We start from the raw sequence: 18,404 nt of genomic DNA on the forward strand, positions 1-18,404 counted from the left end.
GTCCCCTGGGTCCTCCCTTCGTCCCTTTCGCGCGACACGCGCAGAAGGCAGAGCTGGTTTGTGAACACCTATCTGTCAGGTCAACTGTCATAATGGTCCAAAGCCACCCCGCGGCTGGACTCCACTCCTGTCTCCCACCGCTCTGAATCACCCTTGGCTTCTTTCAGCAACTGGTCTTCTCCATTTGTTGGCATTAAGGCAGATTTTTAATGTGCTCCCTCTCAAATGGAGGAGGACGCAACAGAAGAAATGTTTCAACCCTAATTAAATTTATGCTCAGAAGGCTCTGGTATATGTGGGCACGTAATAACCTCAGACTAAATGGGGCGATTTGTGAGCTGAGGCTGAGGCTAAGGCTTTCCCATGAAGCCTAAAGACCTAGGGAAGCTAATTAACTCTCGCAGTGCATATACTAATCTCAGGCTAAGCGGAGCCAAAACAAGTCAAATTTCAGATTAGGGTGGAAAAGCAGAGAACCGTTTTTCTTCAAAGAAACCAAAAATGGATGAGAAGAGAGAACTTTCTGATTAAAGGAAAACCTGATACAGGAATTCTTAAACTCTGCTTCCATTAAGCCGTCTACCACTCCCTCCTCCGCCCCCCTCTCCCAACTAATACAAGTCCACACAGTTCTCACCAAAGGAAACAGGGTGCATGGTTGAGGGAAATTAAACCTAGTGGGGAATTACCTTTGAGGAAAGCTACGAAGGACCCAAGACTGGGAGAGAGGCTTCTTCATGCCACCTTTGCAACAATTTAAGAGTGCACCCGCAGGGGGGCCTTCACACGTGCCCAGCCAAAGCCTCTAGCGGCTTGAAGTCTTGGAACGTTCGAGGCCAAACAAAGCTTCAGAGCTATAAATAAAAGGTGACCAGCGTCCACGTAAGGGCCAGGTAGCCTACCGTCAGGTATCGCCTTCGAGGTTGTGTAAGGAAGGTACACCTGGCTGCACTCAGGGTTGCTTTCAGTTCTTTTAAGTCTCATTTATAATAATAATGGATGTTTTTATGGGTCTTACTTATGTGAGAGGGGAGTGCTCAGTGGTGGAGCCTGAGCAGAGACTGGTTAAACACACTCACTCACCTAGTGGCATGTCCTTAAGTCAGCTTTCTGATGACTTGCTAACCACCCTGAAGGTGAGCGTGCAAAAGCCAACACAGGATTTGACAGTAAGTAAGTGAACAGGGAGAAAAGTACCCTTGATCACAGAAAATGCGTCACTTCTCGGCCTCAAGATGCCCACGGGGCTCGAGCACAGACTGGAAGGTGCGGGATGAGGTGCCCATCTACTCTCCTACTCTGTTAAAGGGGTGTGACTGAGTCTCTCTCACTGCGCACTCTTGACAAAGACAATACGTACACACACGCATAGCACCTTCTCTTTTCCCCAACCGTCTTTCTGGGATAAGGTAGCTATGCTACTAACATCACAAAAGAACATTTAAATAGGTACATGTAACATTTAGCAAGATCACCCCAATTTTATTTTATAGACTGTTATACACGAGGGCTTTTTCCTTAACACAGCTGACCCTTGAACAGCGTGGGAGGCTGGGGCGCTGACCCTCCGTGCAGTGGAGAATCTTCTTACAGCTTTCAGTCGGCCCCCTGTATATAGGGTTCCTCCATAGCCTCCCTCCCTATAGGGGCTCCTCTGGGCAGTTCCCCACGTGCAGGTTCTACTAACCGCGGATCTTGCAGTGTTTACTACTGAAAAAATCCTGGTAGGAGTGAACCCATGAGGTTCAAACCTGCCCTGCTCAAGGGTCAACTGCACGTAGACACAAAGGCGCACCCCTTATCCCAGGCAACTGGCTGGATGACCTCGTACCCCAGCGCGAGCCTGCCCTTCCAGGAGCCTGGCTTCCTTCCGCTCACGCCGTTCCGCCCACTCCCGATGCCGCTGCTCCTCCAGCGATGGGTCGTGCTCCTCCGCGAGGTGCTCGGCCTGCCCGACCTGCTCCATCGCCTCTTCCTCCAGGGCCCTCCTGTGCTCCTCCTCCACCGGCCGCCCCTCGGGCTCCTCGCGGCCCGCTTCTCGCCGGGTCAGTTCTGCGGGCGCCTGGAATCCTGCCTCCTTCTGGGTGGGAGGGTAAGGTTCTGTTTCCTCCGTTCTTCCAGGGACTGCTTCATGGTTCTGCCACACTTCGCTATTTCGGGACACCTAGGCCAAGCACATCACTGGAAATGACACTCTTCTATTTCGAAAGCAGTGATAGAATCTCTTTATTACCATGTCTACGGGGTTACAACATAAGCAAAATCCTGGAGTCTAGAAATATAGAGTCCTGACTGAAAAGTATGGCTGCAGTGGAGTCACTTAACTCTTCTCACTGTGTGATCTCACCTACAAAATAGAGACAACGTAAGCAAAATTTCATCGTGGAAAGAATACCGTAAATAACCTAAAAGTAAAGCCTATAAGTGACCACATCTCAGTAGACCCTACCCTCAAAAGCAATCTAACTCCTGTTCTCCCTTAGAATAAAAAGGGAAAAACCCTCATACTTCAAGTGATCAAATACGTAATTTTCTTCAAGGTAAATTTTGTTTTCAATAATTATATGAAAAGAAAAGGATAAGATCAAGTAGAGGATGAGCTAGCTTTGTTTTCTGTTAGCAAATATAAAAAAAAGAATGCCATTACTAATGGACACCCATATGTTGGCTATAATAGTGCCCATTAAATCAGGTACAATTAAACATTTCTGACGTATTAAAGTGGTATTTCTTTGTAAACCAGAGGAAGTCTTTTGTGAGTACTTTATATTATTAACACAGAAAACTCTGAAGAAAAAAAAGATGTGTCTTTTCACAGAGAACTCCTCTTCTAAAACTGGTTGATTTAAATCAGTTTTCTCTGCAAGTTTCAGAGATTTCTATACGGTCTTCATTACTTAGAAAAGAGAGGCAAAAGAGAGATGGTATAATATCAATAGGAAAATGTGTCACTATCCTCCCTCCCACCAACCTTCTTTAGCAGAAAGAATACTTTCTTTGGTCAGGTTGCTGTCCCATAATTGAAATAAATGTGAAGCCCTGTTCTTAAATTAGCAGAAACATAACTTAGAAACTGGATTGTATACGTAAACAAATAAGCCAAGGGAAAAAGTCCTTTCTCAGACATCTGAGGACGGCTTTTGGAGGTGTACATTTTACCAAGTCCTTGCATACCTGACAAGTTTGAATCGATACTGCCCTGGCTTTACAGGAAATATTTCTCTGAAGGGCCCTAAGTGCTTTCCAACACCTGTCACTTATCGCCACAACATCCCTGTGAGAAAGGTTAGAGCAGATGACTATTATCTCCACCTCCCAGATGGAAGAACTAAAAAGTCTGAGTCTTTAAAAGCTTAATCCAGTAAACTGGTAGTTAAACTTAGATAGAGAATAGAACCAATTTCCACACCAGGGCTCTGGTTGTGTTTTCTTAAGTTAGGAGCAACGTAAGACCCAGACAAAGAACAAGCATCCAGGGGGATACAGAACCTGTGAAGGAATGCTTTGCTCAGACTGAAGATTCAAACGAAGTCCACTCACTTCAACTTAATTATTCCCATAAGGTGATGAGAAGGTGAGTTGGGGAAAGTCTTCTCAAACATTCACTGTTTAAAACGACTTTGTCGGGGGAAAGATAATCATACTTGCCATTTTTATTACAGGTGTGATTGCATAAACAACTCTGTAAGAATTAATCATATGGGCGACACCACTTTTGATGTTTCACTTGGGAGATATTCTTAAGCAACAAGGCTTAATTTTATGAAGAACAGGAATACAAAAAATAGATTCTGTGACTAGCACTTATACTCTTGTAGTTGTATGAAGGCTATATAATACAAACTTTGACATATTTTGTATGGACCAAGTACAGCATCGAGTTCAAATATATTATCAGCTTTAATACTTAAGTGGGCTGACTGTCATATAATATCCTCATGATCATTTAACCTTCTCACTCTACCCCCCCCCAAAAAAACCCCTAAAATATTCAGACATGACAGCTCCTTTCAAACAAATATACCCACATGAAGAAAGACAAAACTAGTTCAGTCTTTTCCAGGAAACAGAACAGCAGTTCTCAAAGTGTGCGTCCCCAGCCCAGCAAAATCAGCTAGAAATGCAAATCCTCAGGCCTCACCCCAAATTCACTGAACTGTAAACTGTGGGCTGGGGCCCAGTTATTCCTGTTTTAACAGCCCTGCTAGGGACTCTGATATATGCTAAAATGTGAGAACCGGTGTTCTGCAGTTAGAGCTGGCAATATTTAGAGCAGTTCACCTGAGGACAGCTTGACAGGGAAAGCGACCTGACCACAGATGACCAGTTCATGCCTCTTACCTCCCGAGGCTCTCCAGGTAACTTGTCCCTTGTTGCGCTGTCACCTTGTGGAGAATGTGCCACCTGGGTAATATTCTGCTGCTCTGTTCGTTCTGGTTTTCGAAAGCTTGGAATCCTATTCAGAGTGTCTTTCAGTTGTTTATATTCTGCAACTTGAGTCTGCATACAAATTGCACAATTGGATGCAAATTGCACAATTTGAGGAGGGAAAAGGATATCATTCATAGATGGTTCACTGGAAGACTGGACAAAAATATTATACCTAAATGCAAGAAAGGAAGAATACGCAGACTGTTTCCATGCATTAGCTATACTTACTTGGACATGCTCAACCATTTATAAGCACATGCAAATTAGAGTTCAAGGGAACAGAGAAAAAGTATCTAAGACAGATGTTAGTTTCCCATGCTACATTAAACTAAGTCAGGATTTTTATATATAAATTTCTAGTCTAAATATCATTATTAAAAGTAAGACAGCTATGCAATCAGTTTTATGACATTAAACTCTATTTTAAAATTGCACAATTATGTAAATATAAGTGCAGATTATCTTTTACCAATATGGTCTGAGTAACACTTTTCAGCAGAAAAGAACCATAGGCTTCAAATAAGTAACTGAATATATATGTAAAATCACTCAGGCCACCCTCTTCTTCCAGTCAATACGTGCTCACAAAGGGTCCCTTCCTCTCCAGAACGCTTCCTGTATTGTGCTCTGCAGTTTTGGAAAGCAATAGCATAGGCATGAAATGAGGCTGGATTTTTATTCTTCAATTCTGAATGTCCTTTTCTTCTAGAGCAACAAAGGCACTAATGAAGGCATAGGTCTAGAATATACTCATATACTCATATGTGTGTACCCGTGTGTATATGTGATAGGGTGTATGTGTGTGTGTGTGTGATATTTTTAATACAAGAAGCTAGAAAGATGGAAAAAATTAAACACTTTAAGTAGGAAAACCAAGAGACTATACTTAGCTCATCATACGCACCAAAACCGTAACCCTAAAACAGAAATACTGTGTGTGTAAACACACACTTCCATGAACACAAAGAACCCAGAAATCTCTTCTGAAAGAAAGAGCCTGCTGGCCAGGGCCGCCGCCCTCAGTGTGCACAGCAGACGGGGAGTCGAGGCTGGTGAGTCGTGCTCCTGCGGCCACAGCTGTGCACCTGTACAGTGCTCTCCCACCCCCTTTCTGCCTTTTTCTAATTCACACAGAGGTGAAGAAGTCTGCTTGCTAAATCTGTCTCAGGGGAGTGCTTCTTTATCATTTGAACAAAGGCGTGCCAAACGGCTAACAATGGCCCTTAGCCCAGAAATCTACCAAAACATTTGCAAACCAACTTTGGAGGTCAAAGAAAAAAAGATGACATCCACACAATGATACTTTTAATAAGATAAATATTCTAGTCTTTTTTTCTTTCTCCTCCTCCTAGATACATAACCTTTGAAGGCAGCAATGCTGTGGTTCTCAAATACTAGCGTGCATTAAGATTCATGTTAAATTATGGAAGGATCATGTTAAAAATGCAGGCTCCTGGACCCCCCACCCTAGAAATGATGATTCAGTAGGTCTGGAGCACGGCCCAGGTAACTGTGATACAGGGAGTCTCCACAAATTCCAGCTGAAGAGTTAAGTGTGACTTTGATGTCCCTAGGCTTCCAGCTTGGTTCTGGGCAATGGTTTGGGGCCAGCTACAGTACTCCTTTTTGACCTTACTTTATTTAGATATAAAAAGGATACAGTATTATATAACTCAGTAGGTTGTGAATAGTAAATAAAATTCTGTACATAAAGTTATTATGATAATCCCTGATAAATTGTAAACTCTCAAATTCTACTGTGTTCCTGCTTTCTCCCGCCCTTAATTATTCCATTTAAAAAATCAGGTTGTCGGGCTTCCCTGGTGGCGCAGTGGTTGAGAGTCCGCCTGCCGATGCAGGGGACACGGGTTCGTGCCCCAGCCCGGGAAGGTCTCGCATGCCGCGGAGCAGCTGGGCCCGTGAGCCATGGCCACTGAGCCTGCGCGTCCGGAGCCAGTGCTCCGCAAAGGCAGAGGCCACAACAGTGAGGGGCCCGCGTACCGCAAAAAAAAAAGAAAAAAAAATCAGGTTGTCAAGACAGAATCTCGTAAGATGATTTACATGAGAGACGTAGATGCCTGAAATAGCAGTTGTTTTCTGAGCAGATCTGGGGAAAGTTTTAATACGGGGGTAAAAGAGCAGGAGAAACTTGGAGGCCCCACCCAAAAGAACCAAAAAGCTATTGAAAGAAATAGAAAATTATAGGTAAGTTAAATAAAAATATTTTTTCTGTTGCAAAACCTTGTCGGCAATACTCCCAGGATGCTTACGACAGAATCTGGCTTTGGTCATTAAATGAACTATTTTACTTATATTTTTCTGAATTTTCAAATTGTTGCTTAGTCTAATATTTATGGCTATTATAGTACATAGAATATTCAAATTGGTTTGTCACATTTTTCAGTATGAAAAGCAGCCTCACAGAAAATAATAATACTTGGTAAAAAATTTTATAAAGAAGGTTTTGAATGTAATAATATCCTCTAAAGTCAATTTAATTTATACCCATGGAAAAAAATTACCACACAGCTACAGTTTTGTAAGGAGATAATCAATGACTGCCTTGAAAAAGGGTCCCAGAGACACAGATGCCACAGCCTCTGAGACGAATCAGGGCCCAGCATATGATTCTATTAATAATTTTATAAAGACAAAAGATAATACATGGTCTCCTGGTAAGCACAGATAGTTGGTTTTCCTTTGCCCTTTTCTTTTAATTCTTCCAAGAGAAGAAAAGTGAAGACCGGTGATTAAGAAGACACAGCAACTAAACTAGCCATTCTTATTTCTTTGCTTCGACTAGAAAGCTGTATAACACTCAATGTGATATTACTTTAATAAGCTCTCCAACACTTGTATTTGTTCACTTGTTCATTCATTAAGTGTCTACTGAGGGCCTGCCTTGTGCCGAGGACTGTTCTAGGCTTTGAACAAATGAAGCTTACGACTCTCGTTTTCCTTCTCTATTGACTTGAGAGCTCTTCTTATTTCCTGTAATTTGACCAAACAACACATAAGCCTAGTCCCCAAAGCAGTGTGTGCGGGCTGTAAAGCTGGGAGCAAGGGAGGGAGGAATAAAATATAGAGCTTGACAATAATTTATTTAGGTAGCTAGCATCATAAAATCCTACAGATTATATAGCAAGCGTCAATACAGGTCACACGGTGGCAAAAGACCACATATGTGGGATAATTTCTGTGACTGAAACAAGTATTAGACTACTGCATGCAGGGGCTGGAGGAGGGTAGAAAAAGTAATATGCACCACACTGCCAGTGCAAAAAAAAAAAAAAATCAAAGGTTTATTTAATATTCTCTTGATCGAGTTTTGAAAGCATGCATGATCTTCAGGATCAGGAAAGCTCTGTCCTAAGGAACTCAGTGAAGCCTGGCCTTTAAGAGACTACACGCACAGAGGAATTCAGAAATGTTAAGCAGACTTAAAAAGAACCCAGAGAGGCCGCTACCCTTCTAACCTGTGCAGCAGCTAGTGCACTCTTGTGGTCTTCCAAAGTCACTACAAGTTGTTCATGCTCGGAGAGTAAATTCTTATGCTGTTGCTACACAGAAAAGAATTTTACAGGTTGAGTTTTAACATTCTAGGACAAACTCCTCTTGGGCAGACAGTGGCATGAGCACCCAGATGCTGCTTGCTTGCTGGTTTGTTTGTTTGTGCAGTATTTGTTAAGTTCCAAAATCTTTGTAGAGGGAAGACTATGATTAATGTATTCCACAATCTAAAATGTGCTACCGAAATATCACAATCACTTACAGTGAAATCAACACACAAAGAAAAATACCTGTTATTAATAAACCTTTGTAAATAAAAAGCTTATTAATCTAAAAACCTGTAACGTTACAGCCATACTGGAAATAAGTGAAAAATATTATTAATAATATTTGAATTAACATTTTTATTATAAAAACATTATAACAATAGTGCAGAATATTTGAAAAATAGATGGGGAAATATATAATCCCACTATCCTTAAATAAGTTACAAACGATTTTATATGTTTCCTTTCGGTCTTCTCTACGTAATTGTGTATAGCTATCATAATAGCCTGAATTCTACTTCACGTACTTATTTTTCACTTAAGATATTAAAGGTATTTCTGTATTGCCAAAAAAAAAAAAAAAGCTTATTAAGATTGAACCATCTAGCAAAAGAATCATTTCAGTACTAATGGAAATGTTGGGATTTCCAGACCATCGTTTAGCTTATGATACAGAAGTGGTAAAAGTATTGGGCCTGGTCTGGTTTATGCAAAGCCCAAAATAACAGTGCGCATTGTAAAGCATGTCAAGTAGGGAACGACTTTTAAGGTCACTCTACAAAGTAAAGCAGGCAAACACTAAACAGTCAAATGCTGGGTGTTTTTTTTACCTTGACATCTTGCAGCTGTGTGTGCATGTCCTGATGCGCTCTCCTCAGCTGTCTGTTCTCTTCTCTCAAATTGTACACAGATTCTATTTTAGAAAAAGGGAAATCATGCGTAAAGCCCTGGGCCTTTTGGGCTCTTGATTCTATTATTTTCACATCTAAAGCCTCACATAACTTTTTCTAGGATTGTTTTGACCTTTGACAGTACCATATTCCAAATCAACAAAACCTATACCATTTTGGGATGTGGCATGGATTCAGCTGGACAACCCAATACAATCTGGTTCAGTGGTTTCAATACATTTAAACAAGCTACACGTCGTAGAAGCTAAGGATTGTTAATTAGTCCTGTGCTAAAAATGAAATGTTTCTGTTAATAAGCAAACCCTTAGGAATGAAATGTAATGGGTAGGGGTCATCTAAGATTTTGATCTCTTCACAAATTAAAAACAGGGCTATCAAAAAGCAAAACCACATTTCTCATAGCATGAATAATTTCCACAGTCCCCAAAAGGTATTTCAGTTACAAAAGCAACTCAAGAAATAAACAAGAGACAGAGAGACACCCCATCTGCTCAAAACTTCTAAATATATTTTCTTTCTCCCACCATTGAGTTCTTGACGGATCCAAATTCTCCCTCCAATAGCTATAGGACAGTTCTTTCCAGGGCTACCATGTGAGACTGTAGCAATCAGAGTGAAGTCTTAAAACCTCCTGAACCACAAGCTCCACTGTTCGGGGAACAACCTCTTGCTAATTTTCCCACATTTTCAATATCTGGATGGTATGAACTGGCAGCGCTTGGGCTAAATACAACACGCAAACATTTTTTTTGGCCCCTGCAGTGTTGGCCTACACAGAGTGTCTTCCACATTTGAAGAGCTGTCACCATTTAAAAATCCAGAATCTGGGTCTAATAAGATTCTGGCAACATTAGGCCAGTTCTCATGTGACAGCACTCAGCAGAAGTTAAATGGTGGCTGCGTGACCATAATGACTCATCTCCAACGGGAGATACTGTTGAGAGTGAAAGGGGTGCTGTTAAGAATTATGCTGGGACAGCAGCAGGTGTGGACCTGCACTGTGTTGGGCAAACCGTCCCCAAAGTGGCAGCCACTTGCTGCAGGCAGACCTTTATGTCTCCAGGGTGGCCCTCAGCACAGAAGGAAAGTTCCAGTCACCATCCCGCCTCATACTTTCTATCCACTTTCACTCCACTAGCGTCCCTGCTTGATCCCCGGGCACTGGCTTCGTGATTGGGTTTGGGGAGAGATCAAGAACAAGGTGGGAAATGTGGCCAGTGGTTGGGTTGTCCACCTACATGTCATACTGGATTTTCTCAAAGGTCAAAACAGGACACTGCGGGGGCTTCCCTGGTGGCGCAGTGGTTGAGAGTCCACCTGCCGATGCAGGGGACGCGGGTTCATGCCCCGGTCTGGGAAGATCCCACATGCCACGGAGCGGCTGGGCCTGTGAGCCATGGCCGCTGAGCCTGCGCTCCGCAACGGGAGAGGCCACAACAGTGAGAGGCCTGCGTACAGCAAAAAAAACAAAACAAAACAAAACAAAAACGGGACACTGTGGCAATTGAAGAGGACCACAAGTGTGTCATCGGCTGGATGGGCCCTCAGTCTACACACAGGCACACATGCACTTGAAATACCCGAACTTGGCTGACTTTTAAAGGAATTCAGTTTATAACCTTAATGACGGTGTCTCCTGTGCCTTTGCTGTGCGACCCTGAGCAAGTTACCTAACTTTAGCAGGCCTCAATTTCTTCACTTGTTAAATTAGACTAAATATAATGCCTACCTTGCAGGTTGTTATGAGACTTAAATAAGATACCTGTACAAAGAATTTCCCCCAGTACTGGCACATGGAAAACATTTGTTCAGTGTCAGCTATTATTATAACGATAATGGGAAGAATAATCATCTAAGTTTATATATGCTATCAGCTCATAGCTATCCATATTCTAAATTCTAAACTCCCTCCTCGTGTCATAGTAACCTGCCAAAGACTACTCGGACTACACACGTCATAGGTTTGCCGCTACAGACCCGCGTCTACCATGATGCATCTATCTTTAATTTACTATCAGGGACCATAATCAAACAAAAGTGCTGATGTGAAAATCACTTATCAAAGTGTCGTCAAAGGCACTGTCACATTAAGTTGTTTGAAGTCTCTCTGAGAAACTTCTTCCAAAAGTTAATTGATATCAAAAATACCGTTCTCTCTCTCTCTTGCCCTCTGTCTCCATCTGTCTCTCTCTATCGCTCCCTCACCCACCAAGGTATTGGTAGATTCTCTCTTCTGATGACAAGAGCCCTATCACTTGCTGTATTTCTACTTTTGTTCTGGGTTCCAGGCCATCAGGCTTGAACTATCTGAGTATGCAGAACTCACAGACAAGTATTTTCCATGGTTCTGATTTCTTGTTAACATTTTACTATACATGGACTTGGTTTCAAAGAAAGGAGTAACTATAGAGTAGACACAAGATAATATGCCTTTTAGGGCTATTACTAAAATTGAATGAACTAAATTATGTAAAGCATGCCAAGGTCAGACACCTAGAAAACTTTACTTCTCACTCCTTAATGGATCTCCTTCATAACAATATAATTAAATATATTTCCTCAGCTTGGCTCAGGTTTGAAAATGCTGAACAGTGGATCCTACAAGTCAAATGTCCTCCTTCACCACACAAAGGTGTAGCATCCCCAGGGTGGCAAGTGCTGTCTGCGCACTGGAGTCTTCTGGTTCTCTCTTCCTTTTACCACCTTTGTAAGGGCTTTCAGTGTTTAGTCTCTTCCTTTCTCTATTTTGCTACCTTACTGACTCCTCACCACCCAGCTCACCACCAACAAGCCAAGGCCCCTACATGTCTACATCTCTTGGGTATCATTCTGCTGACATCTGGCTCCATCAAGACCATCTCAACCCTTTGTAAACTGCCTCAGTGGCTATTTAACTCCCAGGTGCCTTTTTGGAATACTTAACAAAGTATTCCTATTATTTTGGAATACTGTTTTTAGCCTATTATTTTGGAACACTTCGAGACAAAACATTGCAAAAAATAAGTATAGAAAATCCAAAGGACCCTTCACATGGTTTCTTTCTATGATGACATTTTATATAAAACCAGGAAATTGTTCTTCACCCATGTTTTTGCAAAGCACCAGGATTTCACCCGTGTTTTTGCAAGCACCAGGATTTCACCCGTGTTTCTGCAAGCACCATGTATGTTTTTAAACCAAATCTCACACTTCAGACTTATTTAGTACCTGGATAGATGATTGTAGAATATGCTATTGCCCTTTTCCAGAACTCACATGTACTCAGAAGTGATATATTTTGTTCCACATTACTATGAAAATACCTGATGCTGATGCTGGTGGTGGTTAATATAGATTGAAGGTCTACCACGTACCAGTAACTGTTCTAGGTGCTCTGCATAATGTAATCCTCATCCCAACTCTACAAGGTTGATACTTTTTATGAATATCCCGCTTTTACAGATGAGGACGGTTTACGCTACACAACTTGCCTGTGGTCATATATAAACTAGTCATTGAAGAGGCCAAGATTCACCAGGGCAGTCTGACTCCAGAGCCTGAGCTTTTTGAAGCTACTATTACCGATCAACAGGGAGTCTTTATGCCCCTGTGGAGATCTGGAAATGCATCACTGTAACTGGGGAGCACTGATGGCATTTTGTGGGTGGGGTCAGAGATGCTAAATGTCTCACAACACACTTAAAAAGAGAACTGTCTTGCCCAACATGGCCAATGTGCCCCGTTGAGAAACACTAAGTATTCTATTCTGTTTCCCTAAACAAACCCAAAGAGATAAGTGTGAAACTTCATAAAGAAGTAAGAAGTAACTGGTAAAGGACCACATGTAAGGTAATCAATCAGCAAGCAACAAACAAAATAAAACAAAAGTCTATTGTTCTATTCAAACGTTAATATGAGTATTCATTTCCATGCACACTGACTAATTAGGTTTCCAAATACCTTTTAGCTTAGAAAGCTCTTGTTCTTTCTCTTGCTGAAGCTGCAGGTATCGCTGCTTGTGGTCATTAAATGTCCTACTGAAGTCTTCTCCTTGCCTGCGGTGTTCCTCTTCCAAGTCGCTGTGCTGTTTCTTTAGCTCCTCATGTTGACTCTGCAAAGATGAAAACTTTAGCAGGGATGTACATTCTCTAAATTATATCAGAATCTGTCTCTCAATAGCGTAGTCTTTCTCTTGCCAGAAAGTCAGCACAAATGAAGAAGCAGGCTTCGTTTTCCTCAGACTGCTTTGAATTTGTGCAGCTCCCTTCCATTTCCCTTCCATTCCAAATGAATAGTTTGGGATCATGGCCAAAAATAATTTTCTCCTGAATTTTTAACATTAACGGGAAAAACAAGAAGTTGGCAGTTTGCATGAGAGATGGAAAAGGAAGGGATTTGGGGAAATTCCCAGGGACTCAAGTTACTGTGGAAACAGGGTAAAGCTAACGAAAAAATTACCCCTCCATGGATACTCTAGACTGCCTCTTTCAATCCGATGTTTTCCCAGCAACATTTTTTATTTCCTTTCTTTGATTTTCAGCCTTCCTGGTAACCCAGTTTAAAGAAGGGGGGCGGGGAAAAAGACTTTTTTCCGTTTGGGGGAAGTAATAAATCGACTGTTTATAGAATGATTCTTACTTACACTACTCCTGATTATAACACTGTAATCACAATCTAGATAAATTCTACAGTCTCCAAATGCTTAATATGAAAGGGTGGTCTGCTTTAATTCATGTATTGCTTTCTTGATAATAGGAAAGATGCCGGTTTCAATAAAAAGCATATGCCCTACTGATATAGGAGAAAACACAACACCAAACAAAAAGCTGGGGGGTAGGGGCTGAAGACAGTGGCGTGGTTTTTTTCCCTGCTGTGCAGGGTGGCATAATGTCTGCTGCTCATCTCTTCTGGCCTGAACAGAAATAATGCATCTCTCTCTCTCTCTCTTTTTTTCAATTTTCCTGACACAATAATGAGTTTTATCCAAGAACCAAGGAAGGAGAATCTTTAAACATAAAGTGTGCTCCTGTGGTAGGCAGAACATTTATTGCACATTAGTAACAGGAAGGCAGCATTTTAATACTTCTACTGCCTCCAGCGCGACTAAGATAGAAGAAAATCTCTAAGAAAAACGACTCTGAGAAATTAGATTTAAAAAACAAACAAAAATCCTTAAAAGATAGAGAACAAAGTTAAAAATTAGGTGACCAGAGAGCCTGATTTATAAAAAATGTGTAATGAGCTAAATATGTTCTTTGAAATCAGGTGATAAACATGATGGAGCATTATAATTATATATCACTTTTAGCCAGAAATGACTTTAATATACCATATCACAACACAAATCAACTTTCTGTAAACTTTCCTTGATCACTTAAGTTACTTAGTTAATCCTTTGATTCACTTACGAAGAACAGCTTTAAATTACTCACCTTTAACATCTGATGTTGGACATTCAACGCGCTGTACCTGCTATTAGAATCTTGCTGTAAATTGAAAAGCAAACAGTTAACACAAAAATAACAAATTTGGCTCTTTTGCTAACCAGAGCTTAAAGGTCTTAATGGAAGGATTTCACTCATTTCACTTGTGTTAAGTGAAAATGAACTCTAAGCTCGAAACAGGACAATTCTGAGGCCATCTCTTTACTTAATAGCAGAAATGAAGTTTTCACATTCCTCTAAGTTTGCTAGACTTTAATAATGAAAAATCAGGACATGGAATTATGAAACAGCAGCTTGACAGGGCCCTTGGAGGTGATTTACTTCCACTCTCATATGGAGAAGAAAAACTGAGGCCAGAGGCACAGGGGAACTTGTCCTGAGATGCAGCACCGCACATGGCTGATATATCGTGCCCGGTGCTCCAAGGGGAACAGGAGATAAACCAGGCCTCACAAGCTTCGCATGGCTTCCGGGAAGGGAGAGAAAAGGCACCTTCCTGCCTCGAGCTTCAGCGGGTAAGAAATTCTACATACGTGACTTTACCCCAACTAGAATCCAACTCACAGAGTGAGAAACAGAAAGGCTAAGGAACAGGCCAGGGCAAACATTTCCTTTAGTAGCAGAGCCAGGACCAAAACTTGAGCCTACACCTATGGCTGAAGCACGTGCTCCAGCAGTGTGTCTCTGTGTGCCAGTGGAGCATCTTCACATTTGGACCTCACACAAGTCCAGCCCTGGGCAACCATAACCAGTGAGTGTGCAAACCACAAACCACCTGAAACTTTTCTCTCCCCAGACTGCTGTGTTGTTCTATCTTATGTGCCACACTCCTTGCTTTACCCGTCACCGGTATAAGCACAGCCTCAATTCTTTCTTTCTTTCATATTCTTGCAGCTTCTAAAATGAACTGCATTTTTGCTTTATCATTTTATTTTATCACTTTACCATTTTAATTTGTAATAAATTGCATTACAAAATGCACAACAGAATACACACAGTTCTGGCTAGGGCTTTTAAAAGCAGGTAAGAGTCGAAAGCTGACAGCCTCCTAGTTATTCAAGGAACAGACTCTTCTCAGTTTTAATACCCCAAAACGCCAATGCTTTATGCAACCAATGCTCACATATTTTTCTTAGAGTAAGAGAAAAACTTGTTTTTCTCCAGTTAATTTGGACTTAAAAACTTTTTAAACTGGCAATATCATTTATATATTCATTCGTTCCACAAATGTTTTTGAACATGGGAACTCTAGGCCAGGTACCGTGTCAGACATTACACAGCAATGTCTATGCAAGTAACAGTAACGTCCTGCAAAGGCAAATTAAAATAAATATCACATTCTATAGAAAAGAGAGACTACAAATGAATAAATAAGTGAATAAAAATAATCTCTTTATGAAGAGATTATGTTTATGGTTGAACATTAAGGCTATTTCCAATTTATCACTATCACAGTAATGTGATAAACAAAGGAAGGTAGGTTTTAAAACAGCAGTTTTTAGATCTTCCTCTGAGAATCTCTTGGCAAGGAAGGAAGGAAAGGAGAGAGGAAGGGAGGGCGGGAAGGACGGAAATGTATTTCAGCCCTTCAGTCCTAGTGATCAACAGAGTAAAAGGTTTTGCGACCATATTTGCCCCTCTTGCAAGTTTCGTGAAATAAAAAATTAAGGGAGAAAAAAAAAAAAAACTCACCCTTCCCTTATTTAGTGTTTCTTGTGCTTCTAATTTATAAACCAGAAAATCTAGAAAATACAAAATGGAGAAAATAGAGTATAAGTTAATTCACTGTGGCATTTTTAGACATCTAAAAGAACATAGGCGTACTTTACTCAGACCTAAAAAATGTTTCAGGTTTAAGACAATCTACTTGGTGACTTATATACTTTGTCTTTTAATGCTTTAGCACGAGTTGAAAAAAACTGTTATATAATTTTCCTCTTTACCTTTAAGTTGTGAATCTTGTATCAACAAAATACACACTATAACCAACTGATTAAAAGTGCATTTAGAATGTGTACTTGGTGATGAACTGTCCTTGAAATGAAGGAGAAAAAAAACATGAAGTGCACCTAAGGACAGAGATGGTTTATTGCCAGCCACTAGATGGCACACGAAAATCATTCAGGACCTGAAAAGGAAATCAAGCCGTGGAAACCATCTTTAATGCTCTTAAGGCTTTATTATCCACTAGATGGCTCTATAAAATCACTCTGCTTTTGAAGACAAGGGAAATCCAAATCCTATCAAAGCATTTTAATGATCTGAAACATCTCAGTAAAACATCCTAGCCCACACTGCCCTCCTCTGTTCTCCCTCCTTCTACCTCACACCAAGGTAATCAGACGGAACATCTCACTTCAATCTCAAGATTTACCAAAAAGATGAATAAATAAAAATAGAATGCAGGAGAAATGTCTATTTAGGTCTTCTGCCCATTTTTGGATTGGGTTGTTTGTTTTTTTGTTATTGAGCTGCATGAACTGCTTATAAATTTTGGAGATTAATCCTTTGTCAGTTGCTTCATTTGCAAATATTTTCTCCCATTCTGAGGGTTGTCTTTTCGTCTTGTTTATGGTTTCCTTTGCTGTGCAAAAGCTTTGAAGTTTCATTAGGTCCCATTTGTTTATTTTTGTTTTTATTTCCATTTCTCTAGGAGGCGGGTCAAAAAGGATCTTGCTGTGATTTATGTCATAGAGTCTTCTGCCTATGTTTTCCTCTAAGAGTTTGATAGTTTCTGGCCTTACATTTAGGTCTTTAATCCATTTTGAGCTTATTTTTGTATATGGTGTTAGGGAGTGATCTAATCTCATACTTTTACATGTACCTGTCCAGTCTTCCCAGCACCACTTATTGAAGAGGCTGTCCTTTCTCCACTGTACATTCCTGCCTCCTTTATCAAAGATAAGGTGACCATATTTCTCCAAAGAAGATATACAGACTGCCAACAAACACATGAAAGAACGCTCAACATCATTAATCATTAGAGAAATGCAAATCAAAACTACAATGAGATATCATCTCACACCAGTCAGAATGGCCATCATCAAAAAATCTAGAAACAATAAATGCTGGAGAGGGTGTGGAGGAAAGGAAACACTCTTGCACTGCTGGTGGGAATGTGAATTGGTACAGCCACTATGGAGAGCAGTATGGAGGTTCCTTAAAAAACTACAAATAGAAATACCATATGACCCAGCAATCCCACTACTGGGCATATACCCTGAGAAAACCATAATTCAAAAAGAGTCATGTACCAGAATGTTCATTGCAGCTCTATTTACAATAGCCCAGAGATGGAAACAACCTAAGTGTCCATCGTCGGATGAATGGATAAAGAAGATGTGGCACATATATACAATGGAATATTACTCAGCCATAAAAAGAAACAAAATTGAGCTATTTGTAATGAAGTGGATAGACCTAGAGTCTGTCATACAGAGTGAAGTAAGTCAGAAAGAGAAAGACAAATACCGTATGCTAACACATATATATGGAATTAAAAAAAAATGTCATGAAGAACGTAGGGGTAAGACAGGAATAAAGACACAAACCTACTAGAGAATGGACTTGAGGATATGGGGAGGAGGAAGGGTAAGCTGTGACAAAGCGAGAGAGAGGCATGGACATCTATACACTACCAAACGTAAGGTAGATAGCTAGTGGGAAGCAGCCGCATAGCACAGGGAGATCAGCTCGGTGCTTTGTGACCGCCTGGAGGGGTGGGATAGGGAGGGTGGGAGGGAGGGAGACGCAAGCGGGAAGAGATATGGGAACATATGTATATGCATAACTGATTCACTTTGTTATAAAGCAGAAACCAACACACCATTGTAAAGCAATTATACTCCAATAAAGATGTAAAAAAAAAAAAAAAGAATGCAGCTAATTTCAAACCACAACCTGTATAAGCTCCATGCTTTATAGAAAAACTCTGATAAAAATCAACAGCATTGCCTAATACCTGTGCTAAATGTTGATTTTTCAAACCAAACCAATCAGTTGTGCCAATAAAGCCTTTACCACAAGATGAAAACAGGTGTATAACCTAAAAGACATTGTACAATAAGATCAATTCATTACGT

The 18,404-nt window shown here is 40.8% G+C and overlaps 1 protein-coding gene across 11 annotated transcripts in view; it reads right to left on the bottom strand.

Moving 5' to 3' along the window:
- GOLIM4 (golgi integral membrane protein 4) overlaps positions 1–18,404 on the bottom strand; it is an 80,463-nt gene that overhangs the window by 18,784 nt on the left and 43,275 nt on the right. For 5 of the 11 annotated variants that reach the window (XM_073803881.1, XM_073803879.1, XM_073803877.1 and 2 more), the window contains 8 exons: positions 17,147–17,260; positions 16,015–16,064; positions 14,311–14,364; positions 12,839–12,989; positions 8,819–8,901; positions 7,908–7,991; positions 4,342–4,500; positions 1,832–2,164 (listed from right to left, as the gene is read on the bottom strand). In XM_073803881.1, the coding sequence (XP_073659982.1) occupies positions 1,832–2,164; positions 4,342–4,500; positions 7,908–7,991; positions 8,819–8,901; positions 12,839–12,989; positions 14,311–14,364; positions 16,015–16,064; positions 17,147–17,260 (1,028 nt within the window). The remainder of the gene's footprint in view (positions 1–1,831; positions 2,165–4,341; positions 4,501–7,907; positions 7,992–8,818; positions 8,902–12,838; positions 12,990–14,310; positions 14,365–16,014; positions 16,065–17,146; positions 17,261–18,404) is intronic. The other 6 variants (XM_033855443.2, XM_019946137.3, XM_019946136.3 and 3 more) reach the window with 3 other exon arrangements.

The sequence above is a fragment of the Tursiops truncatus genome, chromosome 4 (genome assembly GCF_011762595.2).
Source record: "Tursiops truncatus isolate mTurTru1 chromosome 4, mTurTru1.mat.Y, whole genome shotgun sequence".
Taxonomy (NCBI): domain Eukaryota; kingdom Metazoa; phylum Chordata; class Mammalia; order Artiodactyla; family Delphinidae; genus Tursiops; species Tursiops truncatus.